This window comes from Danaus plexippus, chromosome 30 (genome assembly GCF_018135715.1).
Source record: "Danaus plexippus chromosome 30, MEX_DaPlex, whole genome shotgun sequence".
Lineage (NCBI taxonomy): Eukaryota > Metazoa > Arthropoda > Insecta > Lepidoptera > Nymphalidae > Danaus > Danaus plexippus.
In genome coordinates this window covers 3305454-3327597 of record NC_083557.1, presented here as the reverse complement: position 1 = coordinate 3327597, position 22144 = coordinate 3305454, and the positions used below count along the sequence as shown (strand labels likewise).

Sequence of the window (22144 nt, the reverse complement as noted above, 5' to 3'; positions counted from 1 at the left end):
CGAGCGTCAATCTTTTATAATATCATCGATATGATTCTAAACGTTACTTACGACGCCACAGCGGACGGCATCATTTTGTCGTAATGTTGTTTATATCGTTAACAAATCGACATCAAACCCTTTAAATATTTATTGTCGATGACAAAGCGCTATTCAACTGAAAGCTAGCGATATTATTACAAAGATTTATTACAACTTTAAGAATACAATGAACAATGAACTTGTCGCGTCAATACACTTCCATATATCGATGATATTTAAGAAGACAAATAATTATTACATTGCGTCGTCGGTGACGCTTCAGTAATTATTAAATACATCTGAGTTCTGAAACAGAGACTTGTGTCGCGTTATATTCTTCTCATAATATTAATTAGTTGTTAATCGACTCGGCGTAATGAATGACGTGAGCTGTCATGGCGTAGTTGCTCGATTCTGATTCCTTTAATCTCTGTATGTATATAAGCGTGTGATGGTGATGGGTGGTGACTGCTGGTGGTGGCTGGTGGCACCATATGTCTGGATGGCCACGCGCCGGCCACGCGACCTCTCCAGTATTGCCTCTCCGTTAAGTTGTTTGTCACGGACATGTTTATTTTATTGGTTTTTATAATGGGATCTGGTCTCAAATGTTTTCTCTTTGTTTAGGATTCCCGTATAACACGGATTACACAGACTTGCTTCTTGGATATGATTGTTTGCTTTATATTGCTAAGTTTCGACCAATTTGTTTTGCAGACCTTCTATCTCTATACATTAATTTATATAATATATATATTGTCGTGTGCGCACTCAAATATTATTTTTTAATTATACTCGTCTAATACATATGTTTATTATTGATGTTATTAAATAAATCTGAACCGTTGTAATCTGCTTAACCCTCCGTTAATCCAACATCAAAGGTCGGAGCGTGTCGTGTGTCGTGTCGGAGACGTGTCGTCATCTGCCCGTCATCGATCCGTGGAGTTATTTTATTATGTTCATTGAATCTCAAACAACATTCTGTTATTGCTTTTAATATAAGTCGATGTGTTGAGACTGTCGAGTTTAGGACTGTCGAGGACTGGGACTGTATGTAAGTCAACTATTATTTCGGATGATATCGTAAAAAAAAATAACTTTTGCCTTTAAAAGTGTAATTGATGAGAGCGTTTATAAATAAAATACACATAATGTTGCTTAGAAAGAAAGTTGACGGCAGAACATTGAAACCGATGTGAAAATTAATTTAACTTCCATATATATGTATTTACACAGTTTCATCAGATCTGTGATGGAGATTGTAGACTAGAAAACGATTATTACAAAAACAATACATTTTTTTCTGTTTTATTCCACAGCATTGTGTCGTTCCTTTCGTTTTGCGAACGATAAATATTATTATTACGGTGTGTAAGGCGAGGCGTGACCGCACGTGGCTCTAAACATATAAATAATGACTCTCTGTCCGTGACGTGTCTCACCTTCCTATTTATACTTAACGCCTCGCCCCCCCCCCCCTCCTACCCCCACCACCGACACGGATACTACGGTGACAAATGAGTTGTGTATAAAAATGTAGTAAACGAAGCTATTTGTGAGTTTATATTGATGTTAATGTAATTAAAAGACGTGAGGGAAGTATCGGATGAGGTTCTATATGATGGATAGATATAAGAGCTGTTTTGGAATCGTAATATTTATTTTTCACATAAAATTTAGATAATTCTTAAATAATATTTACATGTTGGTGCGTTCACAGATACATTCTAGTTATAATAATAATATAGAGATTAGTACGAGCTGAAGACGGAACGGCAGCCTGGCGCCGCGACTGCGAACTATCAGTTTGTCCGTGTTCCCGTTTGCATGGAAAGAATAGTCACTAGTAGTCAATAGTGAGTGTTACAGTTACCGAAAATTATAGCAGTAGCCGTGTCCGATCCGTCTTCAATACTTATATAATCTGTGCGATGTATCCGTAGTACGAGATACGATCGTCCACCTGGCAAACCGACAGTATGAACGTTACTCGCGACCGTCGGTGTGTCGGGAGACGACGGCGACTCATACTTGGGACAGTGCAATATGAACAATGACCATATTATACATTCATACGTCGTCGTAATGATTCGAATATTACGATCGAACTGTAAGTATTCAAGTTAACGTGATCTAGAAACATTGAACGGATGAGTCGTGAGTCAATGACAGTATACGTCTCCCACTGAGGCTGTGGCCTGTGGACAGCGTTAAGACTTCTGTTTTGTTTTGAGCAAATAAAGTCCAGCGTGGAGTTACATCTATATTTACAATACAACAGATAATTTAATTTATAAAACACTAAAATATGTTTCGCGTTAAAATTATATTTTAGAACTACAACAGTTACAGCACAAGGGGCGAGGGCGAGGACGAGGACTCGCGCGGAGCTCGAGACAGACTGCTGTGGATCATCCTTACTACTGTCTGCCTGTCTGCGTCACACTCAACACGGACAGTTTCCAGTATTCCACTCATAAAACTCGTCACGAGATGATATTAACTGATGTACGGATGAGAAACTGAGTACTGTCAGTATTTAGTTGGAGACCAGACTCGTGGTAAGCAACATCATTATCAGAAGTCATCGTCACCCTCCCCCCCTCCCCCTGTCCTGAGGCCGGCTCCGTCTCTATACAAGTCATGTGACGTTGATCTCCTCGTCGGAGGCGCTGGGATCGCTGTAGTACTCGTCGGCCTCGTCCGCGGCGGTGAAGGCGTGCTCCCTGAAGCCCCGGGGCTCGGGCGCGTGTGTGGGCGCGGGCCCGTACTTGTCGTCATCGGGCGGTGGAGACAGCTTGTGGCGGTCCACCTCCGCGTCGGACAGGTCCGGGTGGGGGTTGTTCTTGTTGGGGAGGGTCTGCTCCCGGGAGCCGCCAGACGCGAGCAGCTCGCGCTCCTTGGAGTTCCTCCACTTCATGCGACGGTTCTGGAACCAGATCTTCACCTGGAACAGACGGGCTGTTGGTTACTCACACACCGAACACACTTGTTTATCTCAGAACCAGGAGCACAAAAATTACTCCTAACTCAATAACACACGATTACGATGTTAGGACATCCGATAAAAAGTAAAACATAAATATGTCTCATAGGAAAAGTTTTAGCAATACAATAATTTTTATTAAATTCGTTAATAAACCCCGTTAATATTATTATTGATATCAATAATAGAAGTAACAAAGAATAAAAATCACATTTAACAACATCCATTACGCCCGTGTTTCTATAGAAGGGGTGTTTTTTATAGATTCCACAATCCGCTTGATTTTTGTAACGAATATTATAGTTTTTTGTAATAAAACTCATATCCGCAGTTATTGATGGCCGTGGGCGTTGTACGGTGTAACACATTACTTATTATTAAATACGTTTTATTCACAAATTATTCATCATCCGATTCTATGCCGACTGACAGATTTCCTGGCGGGAGATATATTATACTGACAAGGAACAGAATATTGTTCTTTCTGATTTAATTTGCGTTAATTTATGTGTAGATTATTGTTGGTTACCTTGTTATAATTTCCACGAGCCGCTGGCGCTGGACCATATGAATATTAACATTCTTTTCTAGACATCCACCATCCTTCTCAAGACACATTACGACTGACTCGAAGCATCACTTCGTGTCTCACTATCGACGCGGAATGACAAATTATACCAATTGTATGTATCGTTATTGTTAGTTTAATGATAATTACACGGCTGTCACCGATCTTCACGATTGATTCCTTCAGATATATTCTTTATAATCATCATTTAGATAATATTGTTGTAACATTCACACAGGCGCGTCTGTTAAATGTAATAACGAATTTTAATGTTTTTTTTTAAATTTTTTTTTTTATTAACATTTTCCAGCTTTAGATGATATAACGACGTTTACGTATTTTATAGAGTATTTATTCATTTCTAAGTAGAATCTAGTCGATAGTCTGTGTGTTTTATCCTGGATTCTTGTGTTTCATATATTTTAAGCACTAGGTACCAACATGATATTAACGATTGACACCATATTTAGAGGCAAGTTTAACAAATGTATTTAATAATCTGAATGAAAATAAAGTGAGAGACACGTTTTGGACGGCGATGACAAATCACTTTCACCGATAGCGCGGAACCGATAAGCCATTCATAGACTGAATCATTTGTCACATTTTTAAATGAACGACTTTTTTTGGCGAGACTTGCGTTCGGATAATTGAAACGGAAAAGACAAATTAGTTCAGGACTTCTGTTATGTGCAAAAATTACGATATTGTTGAGATTTTGTTATAAAAAATAACAGACAATGAATAGGATTTTAAGAAATATCAATCTTATACAATTTACTGTTTGTATAACTGGAATATTTACTAAGGAGATGATTATTATTGGAAGACATGAAATTAAAATACACACAATATACTTCAAATATGTTAAAGTGTTTTATATTCAAATGCTATTTTTTGACCAACTATTTATTAATTTTTGTTTGTAGATTAATTGATATGATCGGACCGTCGGCTCCGTTTCTTAATAAAGATGTTATGTTTTTACTAAGTATTTATGAGTCAAACAAGCACGTGTATTCGTTTTGATATTGTTTTTTTTTTTGTATTTATGGACGCAATGTCCTATCATGTCAACAGTATTAATGGCCGAATCTGATAATTCAATTACCTAACTCTATTTGTATAAATATTTTTACAAATAATTTTTGTTTTCTAACATAGACAACATTCTTTTCTTTTTGCTTAGCTCAAAATGAAAGCCTTCCCCTTTTTTATATTCAAACATGAAGCGATTACATACTCGGGTCTAGTTTTATAATATAATTAATTCCTTAAATTATATATTTAATGTTTTCCATTCAAATCATAGAGAAACATGATTTGTGACAGGAATATGAAGCGAGTATTCTGTATAAATTGTACCTCGGTTGCATTCTATTCCGTCAATTAACATTCAATACAAATAGTCTGAGAACACTAGAAATGAACAGAACGTTCCGTTCGACGCATTGACATAACTCATATGTTCAATACATCGCTATTCCATATTAAATTTAATCCAAATGAGAGAAGCACAAACGGGATCATTGATATCCATCATTAACTAATTAATAAACATGTAATCAAAGGATAAACAAACATACACTTCACAATTGCCCTCTATATGCGATGGTTGCGAAATTAAGAAGAGGTTTTGAATGACTCCCTAGCTCCGGCACTAATATGTTTTAGTGTAAGCAACTCTTGATTCAATTATTCTAAATTAAATATAATCAGGAGAAAATAATCTCTTATCACTTATGGATAACGACTTTAGGAGAACCGGTGAGGTTTTTTTAAACAGAATAGCTACTTGTTTTTAGAACGTCTTCGCATGAATCGAGAGTGGTAATATTAACACATAAAACGTGATACTACAACTGACAACAACTGTATGTGAAATATAGTTGTGATATCAAATGGTAAGTATCTCGCGTTATCCAAAGTTAATAATCCTAATTAGTAGTCCCTTGACCGCGTCACGTCTGCGACAAGCGAGCCCACAGCTGCCGCGACCCTCCCCCCTACATCACGACAATATGTCTTTATAACATATACTGTTTCACTTGACATACTTATATTAACGTATTACGTTCATTTAAACCCATTCTTTAAAACTGTTTTTTACGCTTCAATATTGAAAAGGATGACATAATTATATAAGGGATTATGTAGTTTTTTAAAATAATAAACATCCGCGTAGTTTATCCGAAAAATATTAGTTTCATTTAAATTATTAAAACTCGCGAAAATCTTAGATCTCATTAATAGGAAATAAGTTTTTCTTAACATGTCCCATGCCTTTATAATATCTGTTAAAGATTTTTCTTCGTGAGAAGAAGAAAGCCATACCGTAAATTGTCAAAGGAATGTAAAACGATCGAACATTCGGTATTGAATTGTAAAAGATCGAAAACTGCAAATTAATAATTCGATATGATATTATCGATAATCGGATGAAGGCGATCCCCTCCCTACAAGACAGAGGGGTGACTCGGAATTAATTACTTTTTGACATATTCAGTTTTATTGCAATTTATTCTGTATAAAGTGATGCGACTAATAGCCGGCGGTGAGGGAGAGAGCCCCTCTAATATTTATATAATCTGTTTGTCCCGTTGTTCATAAATTAAGCAATAAGGAGAACTAATTTTAATATGTATCTGTTACGGAGATTTGGCGATTAGATTCTGCTCCCATTACATATAAACATATGTGACGTTTTATTGTGTCGTTAATTCTATGAAATAATGAGTTTCAGGTCACATTTTATATTCTCTTCGATACGACACAAGCACGTCGGCTGTATGGAAGCCGTCGTCGTCCGAGTCCGTTTCGTCCAATGAATCTGATTTTCGGACTCGCGTTTCCAAATTTGAAATATTCATATTTGGTATGAATATTCAAACGGGCCGCTGTTTACATTCACGGCGTTCCAATTTCAAATATTTGCATTTATTTATTTTGAATTCGGAACTTTTTGTCGGCGCGGTTTTGCGGCGTGATTGACATGCGCCATGTTTGTTTGTTCAACTCGGAGTCGAATTCACTGTTGTATTTATTTAGTCAAATTTTTAATTTCAATATAATGGAGTGTTCTTCGACCCTTTCGATGTGAAACTTATTTTTATTGTCACAATGTTTGTACGAGTGACGGTTCTTGTGATGGCATATCGGGACGTTCCGTGTGTGCCGTTGCGGCGAGGGAGCCCTCCTTGTACAGAACAGATAACTTCGCTATTGTCGAGAACAATTAATTAACGAGGACAAAGGTAAGATCGAGCGTGAGATACGTCCTTTGAGACTCCATCTATGTTTATCTATTATATATTATTTTTGATATCCTCAATAACATCCCCTAGTTCCGATTTAAAACTATTTACTTTGAAGTTAATCGTTGTTAAATAACGGATGGTATAATCGAGTCGTATTTTATAACGGGTTAAGTATTCTGTTAAACCAACGTGTAAACCTTAACATTAAATATTTAACTTTCAAAATTCGTAAATGGCGCACACAATCTGAAAATAGAGCACAAATAAAGGCTCACACTCGCTCTCCGCAATCTTGGAGCGCTGCTTGCGTTTGACATTAAATAATTGTTGGGCGCCGGCCGGCGGGGACGCGCACCCAGGACTCGCTCAGACACGCCGCCTCACGTGCTGGATGAACAATACACTAGAGGGAAGCGAGGCTTACGATTATTTATATTATGTCGAAAATATAACTACGAGCTAGAACCGAGTGACTCCATTTAAGCAATTATATAAATGTAATTGACATAACTTTATAGAAACATTGATATGAAACATGTTTTGCAGACAGATGTGATGTGAGCTGTTTTTCATGTACGTATATCTTTTTGTTGAGATTTTGAAAAACCATTGATTTTCAAAAACCACCATAAACACTGCGGGTTTAGACGTTAGTAGCTCTGTGGCGGAGGGCGGAAGTTGGAATTTATTTAATGATGGCGTCCGGGCGGAGGAAGTCACACAGAGATTTTTGTATTTTATTGACGTTTAGTTACTTTGTTATTTGATGGAAGCTGTTCCTCACAGGGCCCGTGCTCTGACTAATAACACTTTCATGTTCATGATCATTTAAAATAAAGATTTATTGTTGACTTATTAGCTTTGCTTTGTTTTTAATCGCTTGAATATTTATATGTTTTTTTTACCTACTCCTTGTATACAGAAATTTTTGGTTTTTCATATATAGTTGTATTAATATCAAACCTCTCCGAAAACGTCTCGCATAATGTATCGCGTTAGTGTAAGATAAAAAATAAATTAGGATATGGTCATGTTACAGCTGGAGATAGCTGTCCATGACCACGTCCAGGTCTGCAGGAGAATACGAACAAACTTAGAAACAACTTTTAAATATTTCATCTTATTATAAATTTATATCCGAAATCTTTCAGCATTTCATTATTACTACACTGTATATTGCCTTAATATAAAATCTTTCCTTATCTATTTGTTTCTTAAATGAAATCAGAGATGAATAAAGTGAGCGCACCCTACGTTAATTTTATGTGTACAATAGTCAATCGTATCTCGTCGGTAGAACCTTAAACAGCCTAATACAAAACATTCAATAAACAGTAAAACCTGCTCGGAAGTATCCTATAAAAATCAGATATCATAAAAATACCGGTGCGAGAAACCGAACATACGAAAAAAAGTAAAACGACCCACCAATAGGGTTCGCGGAAACAGTTTTATACGATACAAATCGGCCAATGGCAGCTCGCCGTAAGACGCAGAGCCACGAATAGGGCCGTCCCGTTCGAACCCGCGGCGCCCCCGTACGCCCGTTCCGCTCCATCTTGAGTCGCTCGAAATGTTATTTTGTAAATTTATGAAGGCCATCGGGAGCCAGTGTTCGTTTATTTTTCGTTTGTGCTTTTATTGAGGCGAGATGATTGTCTGGATGGTCGTGATGGCTGCGGCGGATCGCGGAACGTATCGCGGCCGGAATATTGATACGAACAGTTTAAGATATCAGAAGCGGGGCGAGGGGCGACTATCGGATATGAATATTTGATAATGTTTCGGTGACTCGGCTCTCCACGGCGACTTCAGATGATGGCTTCTACAGAAACGATGAAAGGAAATAAAACATCAAACGGCAGAAGGTAACTGACGTATGTTAGGCCACGTTATTGTTACACTAGTTTGTATTAAGGTTACTTTCTATGAGTATTGAAGCATTAAATTGGATATTGATGTGAGGATATGTGTTTGATCTTTGTTATAGATAAGTTAATAAACAGTCGTTAATAAAGAATTCTTGTATTACAACAGCTACTAGTTCCATCCAGGCAGGTACTTGGGTGGACTCGAAGAGGAACTTTCCCAAGGACACCGGTGCTCTCCCAGAACACGGAACTATGAATAAAGCATTACATATAACGAGTTTTTATTCCGCCGCTGTAAACATTTTTAACCGGAATTAAAAAGCCTTTTCTTATTTATAATATGAAGGTTGTTTCGGATGTTAAGTACACAGAAATATACTAAATACTTTTAACAGAATAAAAATTTATAGTGCTATTAATTATATGTACTGGTTTTTGCTCGCGACTTTTTCTGTGTGAGATTCAGAATAAGAATGGGATAGAGGCACTAAATGTTTACCTATATATATAGGTAAATATTTATGTAATGTCATTACTAAAGCATATTTGCCGGAGTAAGGGATCGTCTAGTGTTAAAAGATAATATGGTTGCTGATGACGTCACTGGATCAGAATAGGAAAGTATAACTTAACTGAAAAAGAAATATGTCACCAACTTTTACTTCTACGACATACATTCAAAAGAATTTTAAATCTCATACAGATGTGAATATTACAATGTATAGAGATATACTGAGGTGCCTAACCTACCGATTGATTCCCCGGAACCAATGTTTATAATCGAGCATTATTCACCTTTATTTTCTATTCCATTCTATTGACTAATCTTGGAAGCAAATATAAAAAGTTCGATAATTCCTTAACGAGGGAAAATGAAACTAATTTAAAACAACTCGAATCAAAAACAGCTCAATAAAGCCATGATTTGTTCGAATCACAATATAATAAGTGCCAGTTGAAAAATAAAATACTGTAATTTGAAAAACTATGTTCGTAAAAAAAATTGATCTCTATGTATGTATAAACTATATTGCTTCTTTTAGTAAACATTTCCCGCACGCGTCATTAAATGATATATGTTAAACGAATAGTGTGGTTGTAACCCGGGTGAGGACTCACGGACGGGTTGTAATATACGAGTGTTCCAAGATGACAAACTTACACACATAATTAACGTGTATAGACTAAGTGTGTAATGAAAATTATAAAGTTTTTTTCATATGAAATTCTTGTCTTGGTTTTATTATAACGAAAAATGTCGCGCAAATATTTCAGAGAAAAGATAATTATTCACAAGTAAATACATATTTATATATAAAAAGCTATAAGTATGTAAATAGTGAATACTACAGTATCTGAACACTAATAATCGTTAAAAGATCCAATCAAAACGGTACAATTATTAAAAGCGTTAAATTCCTGAACGAATGAACGCCTCAAAGCGCGGTAAAGTCACAATTGACATATTAACCTCTTAAAGTATCGGAAGGTTTTAACAAAAACGTTGTTTAATGGCGGCCGGATCGCCGAATGCAAATATCTAGTAATTGTTGAAGGCCGCGGGGGGTGTCGGCTGCGGATGACGCACCCTCGCGAGGGTGTATTTTTTGTAACACCCTGTTACACCCTCGCTGATATAGTTATAGCCTTCTTGATTTTACTTATTTTTGGCTTTGCAGATTACATCGCTCGGTCGGTTGGAGTTTAAGGGTTCGTATAAACAAGTGAATCGAAAGAATAATGAGATAAGTTAGGTATTTTTATTGTTTTATAGTAATAAGAGTTCCTTGCAGCTGAGAAGATAATTTATTTATTAAGTTATATGTAGCGAAAGTTATGTTAGACATATCGCTTTAAAAACTTTGTCGACTGTCAAAGAACGAGTGCTTGCTTGTTATTAGACAATTAAATAAATTAATGCCTTGTAATGTCGTTACGCCTTTTTTTGTAATGTTTAAAACTACTATCATTTTGTCACGTCTTTGAACATCACAGTTATTTTGTGAATTTAAACACGGGTGTAAGTGTTCATTCAGCTTATGTTAACGCGTCCTGCCTCACCTGACTATCCTTGAGGCCCAGTTTCTCAGCTAGCTTCTTCCTGTCCGGCTTGCTGATGTACTTCTGGAGCTGGAATCTCTTCTCCAGACCTTTACGTTGGAGGTCGGAGAACACCGCGCGGCGCATCATACCGCGCCGGGGTTTGCCTGGACGATAATATATAAATAAACATACAGTTACTCCACCGAGACTTATTTATTGTGTTATATCTTGAAAATCTCGAGTTATAGATGTTAAGTGATGACTTTAGTCGGAACACAATTCTTCGTTCGTTGTCTTCCATATAACATAGACACTAGTAAGATCTCCCGGCGTGCTTTGACACATGTAGTTACTTATTTTCTGAGTAAATTAGAATAAAGGATCGCGAAACAATCACGTCTATATTATCTAGTGTTGCGCTATATCCGGACTAATACTCTCGTTTAATATTCAGTCAGGGGGCTCGCCGAATATTTGGTATTCCTTAAACTGCCGATATACCTACCTACTATTTGTTACAAGCCTACTTTGAATGTAATAGTTAGGTGTCACTCTTTCAGTCAAATAATGAAATAAATTCATTTAAGTACACACTTACCTCTGGAGCTGTGAGCCCATGGGAAGCCTCCGGGGAGTGGGAACACCTGGGTGTGAGCCTGCGCGGGACGGACTGGACGAGGACAGACGAACATACATGTTAAATATAACAAACAGTGAACGGGGGCGTTAAACGAGTGTAGTGTGTAGTGGGAGAGGACGAACACACCGCATCGTGTAATACATTATGTGGTGTGTTCGTGAGAGCGGCTGATGTGACGGAGTCACGCTTGTATTAATATAGAGACCGCTACAAACAAGGTCAACACAACAACGATACTGCCGAATCTGACTCACCCAGGTAGGGATGGTGACAGTGAGCCAGGAGGTGCTGCAGGTGTTGGTGCTGGAGAGGGATCGGCCGGCTGGCTATCGGCTTGGCGATAGGCCACGGACTGCCCAGCACGGGCTGGCGGTACTCTGGATATGACATGAAGTCTGTTAGAAAAAGAGACGGACCATAGCGTAATACACGAACTTGAAAAATACTTCGCAATAAAGGTACAGAGAAAAACCGGCTCGTAACTATAATGTGGATTCAATAATAGTGTACACGTATAATAGACGTGTTTCGGAGATAATTGATTATAATAAAGGCTGAATGTTAAGAGACGTCATAAAAAATCTCATCGACAGCGTCTTGTGATTGTTATAGCAACATCACCTCGCCAGCTCGGAGCAACAAAGCCTCGAGTGTGGCGAGGCTCGTATTCTTCTCGTCTTCATTGATTCTGTAAACTCCGATATTAATATGTCTATTAGTGCCTACACCCACACCTCTTATCCGCGGTAATCGCTCGCTAATCGTGCAGCGCCTTGTATTGCGCGTTCCTCCAAGTCATAACCGGAGAGCGGGAGCGTCTCGTTATGGCCGTTACGAGGTGTGATGTGACTTAAAGTACAGAGCAGGCAAGTTGGCTGTCCAGTGTCCACACACGCACTTCAGTTCGAAGTATGTAGTGTCCTTATTCGGTAGGTAGGGTACATCACGTGTGTTATTATTCTCGTGTTCTGCTCCGGGAGGTCGGTGGTAGGATGTATTATAAGTCCAGCTAATAATCGAACTCCAAAGGGTAATCTCTCGTCCCTCGCCCCTCGCCCTTTGGAGGCCGGGGCTCGTTTCTTAGGGCGCCGTCTGTCAGTCGCAGCCGCGCTATATATTGTACGGTCTCTGTAATGCCATTAATCATCTTCAAAGTGTTTTGTTTTTGAGTCCTCGTATTAATTTAAACGGTGTGTGAGAATCTATCGGAGCACAGGGTTCGCGGAGGGCGGGCGCTCCGGCGTTTAGGTTACAATATATTCAACAGCTACCTACGGAGTGTGGATGTACGCTTGATCAATGTGTTTATGTATTAGTATCACACCAGACTTTTCTTAAAATACATCGAACACGTAGCGATCTTCTTCTTCGTTTTGTTTTCTGTAATCAGTGAACACAGTCCTTATGACGTTTTGATTTTTTTGAGTTTTGACAGTTACAAGTAAAGAGTGCCATTGATTACAGCACACGATGACAAACACTTAATAGTAATAGTAAGCAAGACTTTTTATTTTATAACATTATTTATATAAACCCTACAACACGTGGAACTAGGAAGATTTGTTAAACTATCGAGATATTAGTGTTGTTATATGTTATTATTATTTACTTGCAAATTATTACACACGAAAGTATTTTTTCCAACATCATCCGTATCTCCCATTCAGTCTAAAACGCTCTACGTACTAACTAATCAATATTAAATACCTTTAATGTAATTCAGATACAAAACATTTTAAATACCTAATAGCCGCAATCGAAGATCAGGGATCTATTAACCGGCTGAGATTGGGAAAAGGTATTATGAGATCGAGAAGTCGAATTAACGGAGCCCGGGGACTGGGGCGGAGGCGTCGACACGGAAAACTTCGCCCCCGGGAGTGATTTTAATTATTTAACGTATTAATTTGTAAAGGGATGTGTTTAATGGATCCCAGCCAAGCCTTTAAACGACGTCTCATCGATTATAAAATATATCCACTACGCGAGAGACCTCTCCTCCGATACTATCACTTGTTCATTTGTTTGTATCAGTTAAACTGTGTGATAATTGGTTCTTATGATACCTAAATAACACTTGAAATAGTTTGACACAGCCTGCACATTGAAGAGTTGAAAGCCTCCTCATGATGAAGGGAAATAATGTCTCACATCGTAAAGATACTATAAAACTTTACAAGGGAACGCGGAAACCTAATGTTTGTATTTTGACAATAAAAGCAATAATGAATCTCTCGTTAAACACATTTGTGAGCAGAATATAAAAGGTAATCATAAATTCGCCAGACTATTATCGAATTGATCTAATAAATAGAGCTCTTTAAATTATTATAAGAGAATAAAAAAACTAAAAAATGAGCAGCTTTTGTTATAGAGATCATAAAGAGAAGCCACAACAAATACTAATCCGTACACCTCGGGACAAACAAAACAAAATGGGCGTCGACAGGAAGATCGAATAATAACTAATAAAATATCATGAAATACAAATAAAAAAACATTGAAAGAACGAGACACTTGAGAAAACAGATTGATGTTAGGAAATATTATCGTTCAACAAAATACACTGCGCTAATCCCGGAATAAAAAATAATGTGGCAACAATGAGTCGGCCTGGCCCCTCGCCGTTACAATAATATTACAATGAGGTTATTGTGCGGTGTGTTGTGATAGCTGTCGGGATTACACGGCTAGTTTGTAACGACGCTCCTATCACACACGGCTAGCGGCGAGAGCGGCTCCCAGACTCAGGTGTTGGACCTACAGAGGACGCAGGACTACAACGAGGCGCTTGGCGTTAAAACGTGGCTGAACCTTGATTATCTTCAATAAAGCTCCGGCCGGGGGAGAAGCGGAATAAATAAAAGATAAACTGTCAATTTAAGATATAAAAGCCACAAATTGAACCTCAAACAAAAAGCTGCGTGAAACTCGCCCCGCCGGCGACGGTCCCCTTCGATATCAATTATTTTCACACTTTCGCCCAAAAATTACCACCGGCGAGCCTCCGACGAGCCTCCGACCAGCCTCCGACCAGTCATTAACGCGTGTCACTTCACGTTTCAATATCGTGTCGTCATTTAAAGTCCGTTATGTTTAATTTTTTAAATCAAAAACAAATAAAACAATAAAGAGACATGTATTATAAGTTGAATGTTTTTTTCTCGTGTTGCAACACATGTAACGTGTCCCGCAGGTGTAATTAGTCCGTGTGTCTGTGTTCTCGGATCACCTTAAGTGGCCTGTAGTCTAGTCGCAGCTTCGGTCTCCACGGTTTGTAGTATTCTATAAAACTAATCATTTATTCATTGTTTTTGAGTCGCTTCGTCGGCCGTAAAATGTACTTCAATTCATATTGTATTGGTAATGATTTCGGTTACTTCAGGATTATTTTTGAAATCACAATTCCTTGTTGGAACAATGGAGTTAAAAGCACAGACAATACGCGCTGATTGGAATATATATATTATTGTAATTGTAAGTTTAATTTATGAGATAACAACGACTCTCATGAACACGCAGAGTCGTTATAAAGAGCACAAGGCATACTGAGATGCTGTTCGTGTGATGACGTGACTGTGATAGTAACGGTCGGTGAGCCGTCACGACGAGACTGACAGTTCATTAGTGTCCACTGTGCGGTGGACGGTAAGGTTACCTTGTGAGGTGACTGTGTTATCGTAAATCTGTTATTTAAGTATCTATCCGCTGTCCAATTCTATGACATATCATTCTGTCTTGTCATCAGTGTGTATGTCCATCGCATTGTTCCCCGTATCCCCTGTGTCGACGGGTCTGATTCTTGTCTACGGAACCATTAGACTCGTCGGCTCTTAAATATCTTTTAATTTCCGTCGGACTGCTCTACTTTCTCTTTATTCCCCTGGCGTCTCCTCTCGATGTTGGTGCTGGTGTGTGACGTCATCAGTCGCACCTGACCCGCTCAGTAATCGAACCCCACTCCATCTATAAATCGCTCAGACATCGACTTTATAGCTTTCCGATAAAAAGCCGGTCTCTCCGGTGGAGCTCCGTGCCGCTGCCTCACAGCCTTATCTCCGGGCGTTAAGGTCTAGTTTGGCTCGGGAGTGTCTTTCGCAGCGTCTTGTAAGTCAAACTCTTCACATTCAAATATTATCTCAACATGGCGTCCAATGACATGTTAATACCTCCCCGGGACCGAGATGCATAATTTTATAATAGAAACCTCGTCTCCGGGCCGGCCGGGCGCTCGGCTCATCTTTTTATTATTCAGGTCGCGGGGCCGGTTTCATGTCTGGTTTATTGGCGAATGAAATCTCTCAGATGCGTTTCACGGCGCTAGATTTGTTAGGTTCGGAATTCGTAAAATGTTTGTCGTCATTAGTGAGGGTCAGCGCCAGCGGTCGGAGTCGGTGTCGCCTGCCAGCGTGTGTCCAGCCCGCCGCCTCCCAGCTGTCGTTTAATATCGGGAGGAACATAATAGAGAAGTATTCCTGACATCAATAATAAAATAATAAAGCGACTCGCGTCCGACGAAAATGTTAAGAAAAAGACATATTAATTCCCGGTTCGTGTTCCGTCTCTCTCCCTCCCGCGGTGGTCGGCGTACGTCCGTCCCTGTCGCTCCCCTCGCCTAAGTGTCCCGCCAGATGTCGCCAGTTTATTGAAAAACTCGCGCGCCATGTTGACTCAGTGAATTAAGACGTGAGCGGGACGATTATAACACTTAGCGTGCCTTTATATTAATATTATATATATGTTATATGTCGTGGATATATCCATATAATATATAAATATAACATAATAGTGTCACAGACACTACACACGTAGTGACACGGTCTGGCGACGTGTCGAGTGCTGTGTAGTTAGTGTCGTCTCTTATTCACCTCGATAAATTTTTAAGTATAAGTCGTGGTGGCCTGGAGGTTAAAGGCCCGCCTCTCATACGTGAGGGCGCGGGTTCGAAACCTGACAAGTACCAATGTGATCTTTTCCGAGTCATATGTACTTTCTTAGAGTATTTAGACACCACTGACGGACGGTGAAGGAAAACATCGTGAAGAAACATGGTCTTATAATTTCAAATTATAAGATTGAAATCGCCAACCCGTCTTGAGCGAGCGTGGTGATTAATGCTCTAACCTTCTCCATGTGAGAAGAGGCCTTCGCTCAGCAGTGAGCTCCAATAGGCTGATGATGATGATGAAACTTTTAAGTCAACAGAGCATTGTTTTCAGTATCAGAACCTGTCGTTCCGAGTGTCTTTGGCTCCTTCGCATGCCACATCTCATTTAACAACATATTTAAAATCGCTTAAGTGTAACTGCGATGTCTTCGTAGTATTATGTTTGAAGGTCCACGGTTAACTTTAACAAGTTCTTTTTGCAACTTCAATGTTTCATTGTCACACCTGGAGCCTGCGGCCAGATCTCCAGGAGTCCAGGTCTTCGTCAGTCCGTTCGGTATACGGTTGTTATAGATGTTGTTCTGTTGTTCATCGAACTTAACACTAGTAATGCCCCACGAGCCCTCCCGCCCTGTTTGTTTTTATAATATGTGAGTATATAAGGTCTATGTTGCGACCCACAGGTCAGACATATTTGACCAGACGGCTTTTTGCCGAAACTTTATTAACTTCACAAGTCGCCTCAGTAATGTTCACTTCATGTTCCAAGTCTGATGATTGTTATTATAAAGTTATATCACAATGGGTCCAGTATTAGCACCGTGTAGTTTCATAGTATTTCTCTGTTTTTTTGTCCTTCGATTACTTTTTTAAAGCGCGTGTTTTTAATATAAAATATTTTGAGAATGTCGTATATAAGATGTATCCTTAAGCGGTATTATTGTAAACTAAAACAAAATTAAAGGGGTCAACAACCCTTGTAATTTAGAGATATCAAAAATATCCGGTAGCCGATTTTGAGAACTACTGAATATATAAATTACATAAAAATCGGTCAAACGAATACAATAAGTGACTTTGTGACGAGAACTCTATATCAAGAGTGTGTGTCGGTGAGCGCGTTCTGAGCGTGCCACACAGCGAGGATCCGTGTACTCACCTCCGGGCCCCCTGGCGGAGTCGGCGTCCTCTCCCAGGATGGCGCTGACACTGAACTTGAGCAGCGGCTTCTTCTGCTGCAGCTGAGCGCCGGTTTCCAGGTCTTCGGTGAGCGTGTCGCCGCGCTCCTCGTCGTCGGAGTCGGAGGCGGCGGGCGCGCGGCCGTGCAGGATGTGGTCCACGGTGAAGCCGGCGCCGTGGCAGCACAGCTCCTGGATGGTCTTCAGCATGAGGTCGTTGTTGAGGTTGAGGTCGAGCGCTCCGTGCCTGTCCGTGGGGTGCATGTCGCGTGTGTGTGTGTATGTGTCGTGTGTCGGAGGTCACATCTCCTGTCTCCGGCGAGGGTCTGTCCCGGGTCACCGTCGCCGCCACACTGCCGGCCGGCTGGGAGTGGCTCCCGCCGAGGGGCGGCGTGTCTCCGGGGTGCGACCAGTCTCCGCTGAGCCCTCCTTTCCCCTCGCCCGGCTCGCCAGTACCACGTTCGCGGAGGGGTGAAAGCGCACGGGGCTCACGCTACACCGGTCGCTCCCCTGTCACTCCATTCTCGCCTCTCCGCCCGCGTCTGTGAGGTCGCTTCTCGCGTGTCTCCGCTGCTCGCTGCTCCGCGGGTTGTAAGTGTTGGAGACGTCTTCTCTGTTACTATATATCATGAAGTGACGTCACCACCTACTCACACATCGCCTCTTTATTGTTTGTTTAAATGAAATGAAATAAGATATTAATATTTTTTAGATTTTTTTTATCTAATTGAAAAATAATTAATAAAGAAATGCATATTTTTCATACAAAACTTTTATATAATTATTTTCGTATCATGTAGCACTATCGTAGCTGCATGCTACGTGTCGTAGCAGAGTGCTACGTTAAAATATTTAATGTTCGGCATTGAAGGGACCATCAGTCGTCACAGAGACACAGAGGGAGGGAGTCGGGAAGTTTCTCGTGATAAGAACTTGGCTCGGAGTTTGTTCGACTGGAGCCGTCAAAGAGTTATCAGTCCGAGGAGTGTTTACAGTACAGAGGCAAGAGGAAAGAGAAGAGACGGTTCATCATACAGACATACATTCATTACTGTAATTATCGTGACCTCATCCGGGCGTGCACCGCTCGTCTAACGTCTCCGACGTTCGATCGGAGACTGAACGGAAAATTAAAAGAAAAACTCCGAGAAGAAAAAGCGTTCCAATTTTGAAATTAGCCCCGCCCCCGATTGTTATTGGTCGTTTTATTCAGCCTTTAGAACACGACCGCGGCCGGGCGGCGGAATGTGAACTTTAAGGAGCGGTAGTAGGGTCACAAACGACTCGTGTCCGCGCGAAGGAGGTTAAATAAAAAAAAGGTTCTATAGGTTGAATATGAATAATTGTAGTGTATTTGAGGCGGAACGGTCGACCGTGGAGGTCTATTATGAATTTCAGCGGGAATTTTATTGAACATATTTTTTAGATGAATTTAATGGAACGACGTCTCACCGGAGGACCTCAAGGACTGAGATGAAAGGCATCATTTGTTTGAGCTGCTACTGTGCTTGTGGTGCTGTGAGTTCGTTCCGTGTGAAGCTGTTCAGATGTCTCCTCTCAGAAACACAGACACCCACACACACTCACCTCGTCTGGTAGTAAGGTCGTGCTGGAGTGTCTCTACCTTGCAGGTGTCGGTATCGACTGTTGAGCAACAATACAACACGTATGTGTTAAAGATGTCACAGTCTCAACACTTGCCCCCCCTCCAGCCCCCCCCCTCTGTCACTCCCGGCGAGGTGTGGAGCGGAGCCGCGGGTCGCCATCTAGCGGCGGTATTATTAATCCAATATTTATAACGTTTTAAAGACGCTCGTCACGCTCCGCCGCGGACCGCTTAATCTGGCTTCGGTTTAATTTGTGTTTTGTTGACGACAACATGAGCGAGGCGATCCGACACGGCGCTGCGCCACGCCGGCGAGGAACAATACGAGAGAATAGATTATTGTAATAAATTATCATTCATTTTAAAGTCGTTAGTTTTTTTTCTGAACTTCACAGTTCATTTAACTAATACATGTATAGGTTTGTGCGTTTCCTTAATGTCTCCGTAATGTTGTGAGTCCTTGATGAAGTGTTGAAGGTCGCGGCCGGAGTCTTGTCTTCGCTTTCACTTGACCTTTGAACTTATTGTTAAGAAAGTTCAACTTTAAATGTCCTTACCACTTACCAGTATCAGTAAATAGTAAGCACCTGTGTTGATCTTATTTCAGTGTCTCTTCTGATAAGTCCTTCTCCATGTTTTGTTGACGGAGAATAATTATTTGTTACTACTTTTCTTTTCGTTAAACGAATCTGTCGGATGAAGAGACATCTTAGCCGTCAATGGACCTGCCGTGCGGCGCCGGGGCCATCGCGTTAGTTTTGCATTATGTTTAATGTAACTTGTTGCTTATTCAATGTGATGTTAATATACGTAGTCCGACTTCTCTACCATGAGGAGCCTCAGGGTCCGGCCTCCAGGAGTGAAACGAGGCTCACTGAGACGGATATTATAATGAAAAATACATTAGCGAAGCTTACGACCTCCTTCTGAGACTTCATGATTGTCCGGATATTGGGTTAGGGATGAGATCATTTCTCTCGTGTGTGATCAGGGTCTGTTGGTCCACACGGCCAGGAGTTGCTGTTGTGGAGTCATCCACACTCGTTCTTGTTTTGTGATCGTTGCTGCCGCCATCTGTTATCGAAAAGATTTAAACTGTTTAAGGCGACATCTATGAACGAGTAGTGGTATTAAGTACCCGAGGATCTGATAAGTTCACGTCTCCCACAACCAAAACCAATTTTATTTTGTTAGATGGCGTTGATTTAAATCACATACTTGTTCAAACCTCATTCCTCGTTATTTCTTTTGTTCTTTTGAATATCAACGAAATCTTGTCCAGTCGATGTCACTTAATTGTTAGTTAAGTGTAGAATATTCTTGTCCAGCAAAAGTTAAATTTCTCAGAACATACGTATCGAGACTCTCTTCGAGTGAGGTGGATCAGGATTTATACGAAATAGTTGTGTTGATACGGTGAAGTCCTTTCATCGGACGCTGTGTCGGGGCATGTCAGGATAAATGTCATTGATGTGTCCCTTCCCTCCGAGTCATCTTCACGCCGAAGTTCCAGAGATCATGTTCACCTCTTCACCACTATCTTGAATGGATTCTTCTCATATTTCAATATGAATTCTTCAGTTTCCAGACAAAGGCAATATTTATTTAGACAATGTAATTTTTTAGACTTATAAAGGAAAACAAAAATAACGTAGGCAGGAAGAGAAATTGTTTCTAAGGATATGGTTAAGAAACTGAGGGTACGTAGATTGTTACAAAATGTCAAAATTAAATAAAAAGAAATATTTTATAGAAAAAATATCATTATGAAATGTCATATAAATCCTTTCGTTTCCTTGTCTCAGGGCGGGTGTACTCGTGCTCGTGGACTCCGAGTTTAGTGTTGATTTGTTGTTTCACGATTAACTTAAAATAAATAAATAATGCATTACAAAAATAGAGATTGAATTTTCTAATATGAATATTAAATTTCTACCTTTGAATGCCAACGTCCATACCACGTTGAATACACCGGTTCTCGTCCGATCACCGAAGTTAAGCAACGTCGGGCGCGGTCAGTACTTGGATGGGTGACCGCCTGGGAACACCGCGTGATGTTGGCTTTTTGCTAAATGATATTTTCGTTGTACCTCGATATTTCTCTTCGTGAGTGAGTCGTCTCATCAGATGTCCTCACACTCATTAACAGTCGTTTTGAGTTAAATTAAAACCAACACTAGGAGAGGACTGCTGTCATGTTTGGTGGTATGTCTACAAGTCTGCAGCTGGGTGAGAGGAGGCGGTGATCTGTGAACAGTGCTCTTGAGTTGCAAAACTTTTTTGAGATCCAGATTTATGTACAGACAGTTTGAAACTTACGACTTTCATCAATTTCAAATTTGAGCAATTAACTACTACAAGCAGTTGTCAGAGGTGGTCGAGACTCCTCGTTCGTAGGTCGCGTGGGTGCGGTAGATCAACCGCTCGTAATCTTTCGTTTCTGTTGTTTTCAGATTTTATTTCACGATGAGTTTAAATCGAGTGAGTTGAAATTTATTAATATAAAATTGTTTTTTATTTTTGTGTAAATTAACTCAATTAATAGCGAAATTGTATCGAATATAATTTTATTAAAAGTCAATTCTAATCTTGTTTGTAAGATCAGAAGTGGGTTTCTTACTTGTTGGGCCCCATTCGGTAAAGGCCTAATTTGTTATTTCGACCTACCCACGTCTATTTTTTTTTATTTGTATAACGTTTTATCGTTTGTATAAGTCGTGGTGGCATGGAGGTTAAAGGCCCGCCTCTCATACGTGAGGGCGCGGGTTCGAAACCTGGCAAGAATCAATGTGATCTTTTCCGAGTCATATGTACTTTCTAAGAGTATTCAGACACCACTGACGGACGGTGAAGGAAAACATCGTGAGGAAACCTGGTCTTATAATTACAAATTATAAGATTGAAATCGCCAACCCGTCTTGAGCGAGCGTGGTGATTAATGCTCAGCAGTGGGCTATACTGAGCTACTTTATTATATTCTAAGAATTTCTCTATCACCTGTTTTACTACTTGGATATGGTCCTTTGTGCTGAAGCCGCTTCTGAACCCAGCTTCTACATTATTAAAGAAATTCGGTAAAAGAA

The 22144-nt window shown here is 40.0% G+C and overlaps 1 protein-coding gene and 1 non-coding gene across 2 annotated transcripts; one reads left to right on the top strand and one right to left on the bottom strand.

The window, feature by feature from the left end:
- Positions 1 to 1665: 1665 nt before the first annotated feature.
- LOC116776677 (homeobox protein DBX1-A) lies at positions 1666 to 17934 on the bottom strand. The gene is made up of 5 exons (XM_061525683.1): positions 17437 to 17934; positions 11644 to 11784; positions 11348 to 11419; positions 10768 to 10913; positions 1666 to 2971 (listed from the first exon to the last, which is right to left on the bottom strand). The coding sequence occupies exons 1-5, from the start codon at positions 17717 to 17719 to the stop codon at positions 2666 to 2668; spliced, it is 948 nt and encodes a 315-aa protein (XP_061381667.1). The 5' UTR covers positions 17720 to 17934; the 3' UTR covers positions 1666 to 2665.
- Positions 17935 to 21005: 3071 nt separating this feature from the next.
- On the top strand, positions 21006 to 21124 carry LOC133319832 (5S ribosomal RNA). The gene has a single exon (XR_009753320.1). It is a non-coding gene; the product is annotated as a 5S ribosomal RNA (ribosomal RNA).
- The last annotated feature ends 1020 nt before the right edge of the window (positions 21125 to 22144 follow it).

Coding starts and splice junctions, on each gene's coding strand:
- LOC116776677 (XM_061525683.1), bottom strand. CDS start 17,719: ATGCACCCCACGGACAGGCACGGAGCGCTCGACCTCAACCTCAACAAC. Junction 11,420..11,643: donor CTGTCACCATCCCTACCTGG/GTGAGTCAGATT, acceptor GTCCTCGTCCAG/TCCGTCCCGCGCAGGCTCAC. Junction 10,914..11,347: donor ATGGGCTCACAGCTCCAGAG/GTAAGTGTGTAC, acceptor ATTATCGTCCAG/GCAAACCCCGGCGCGGTATG.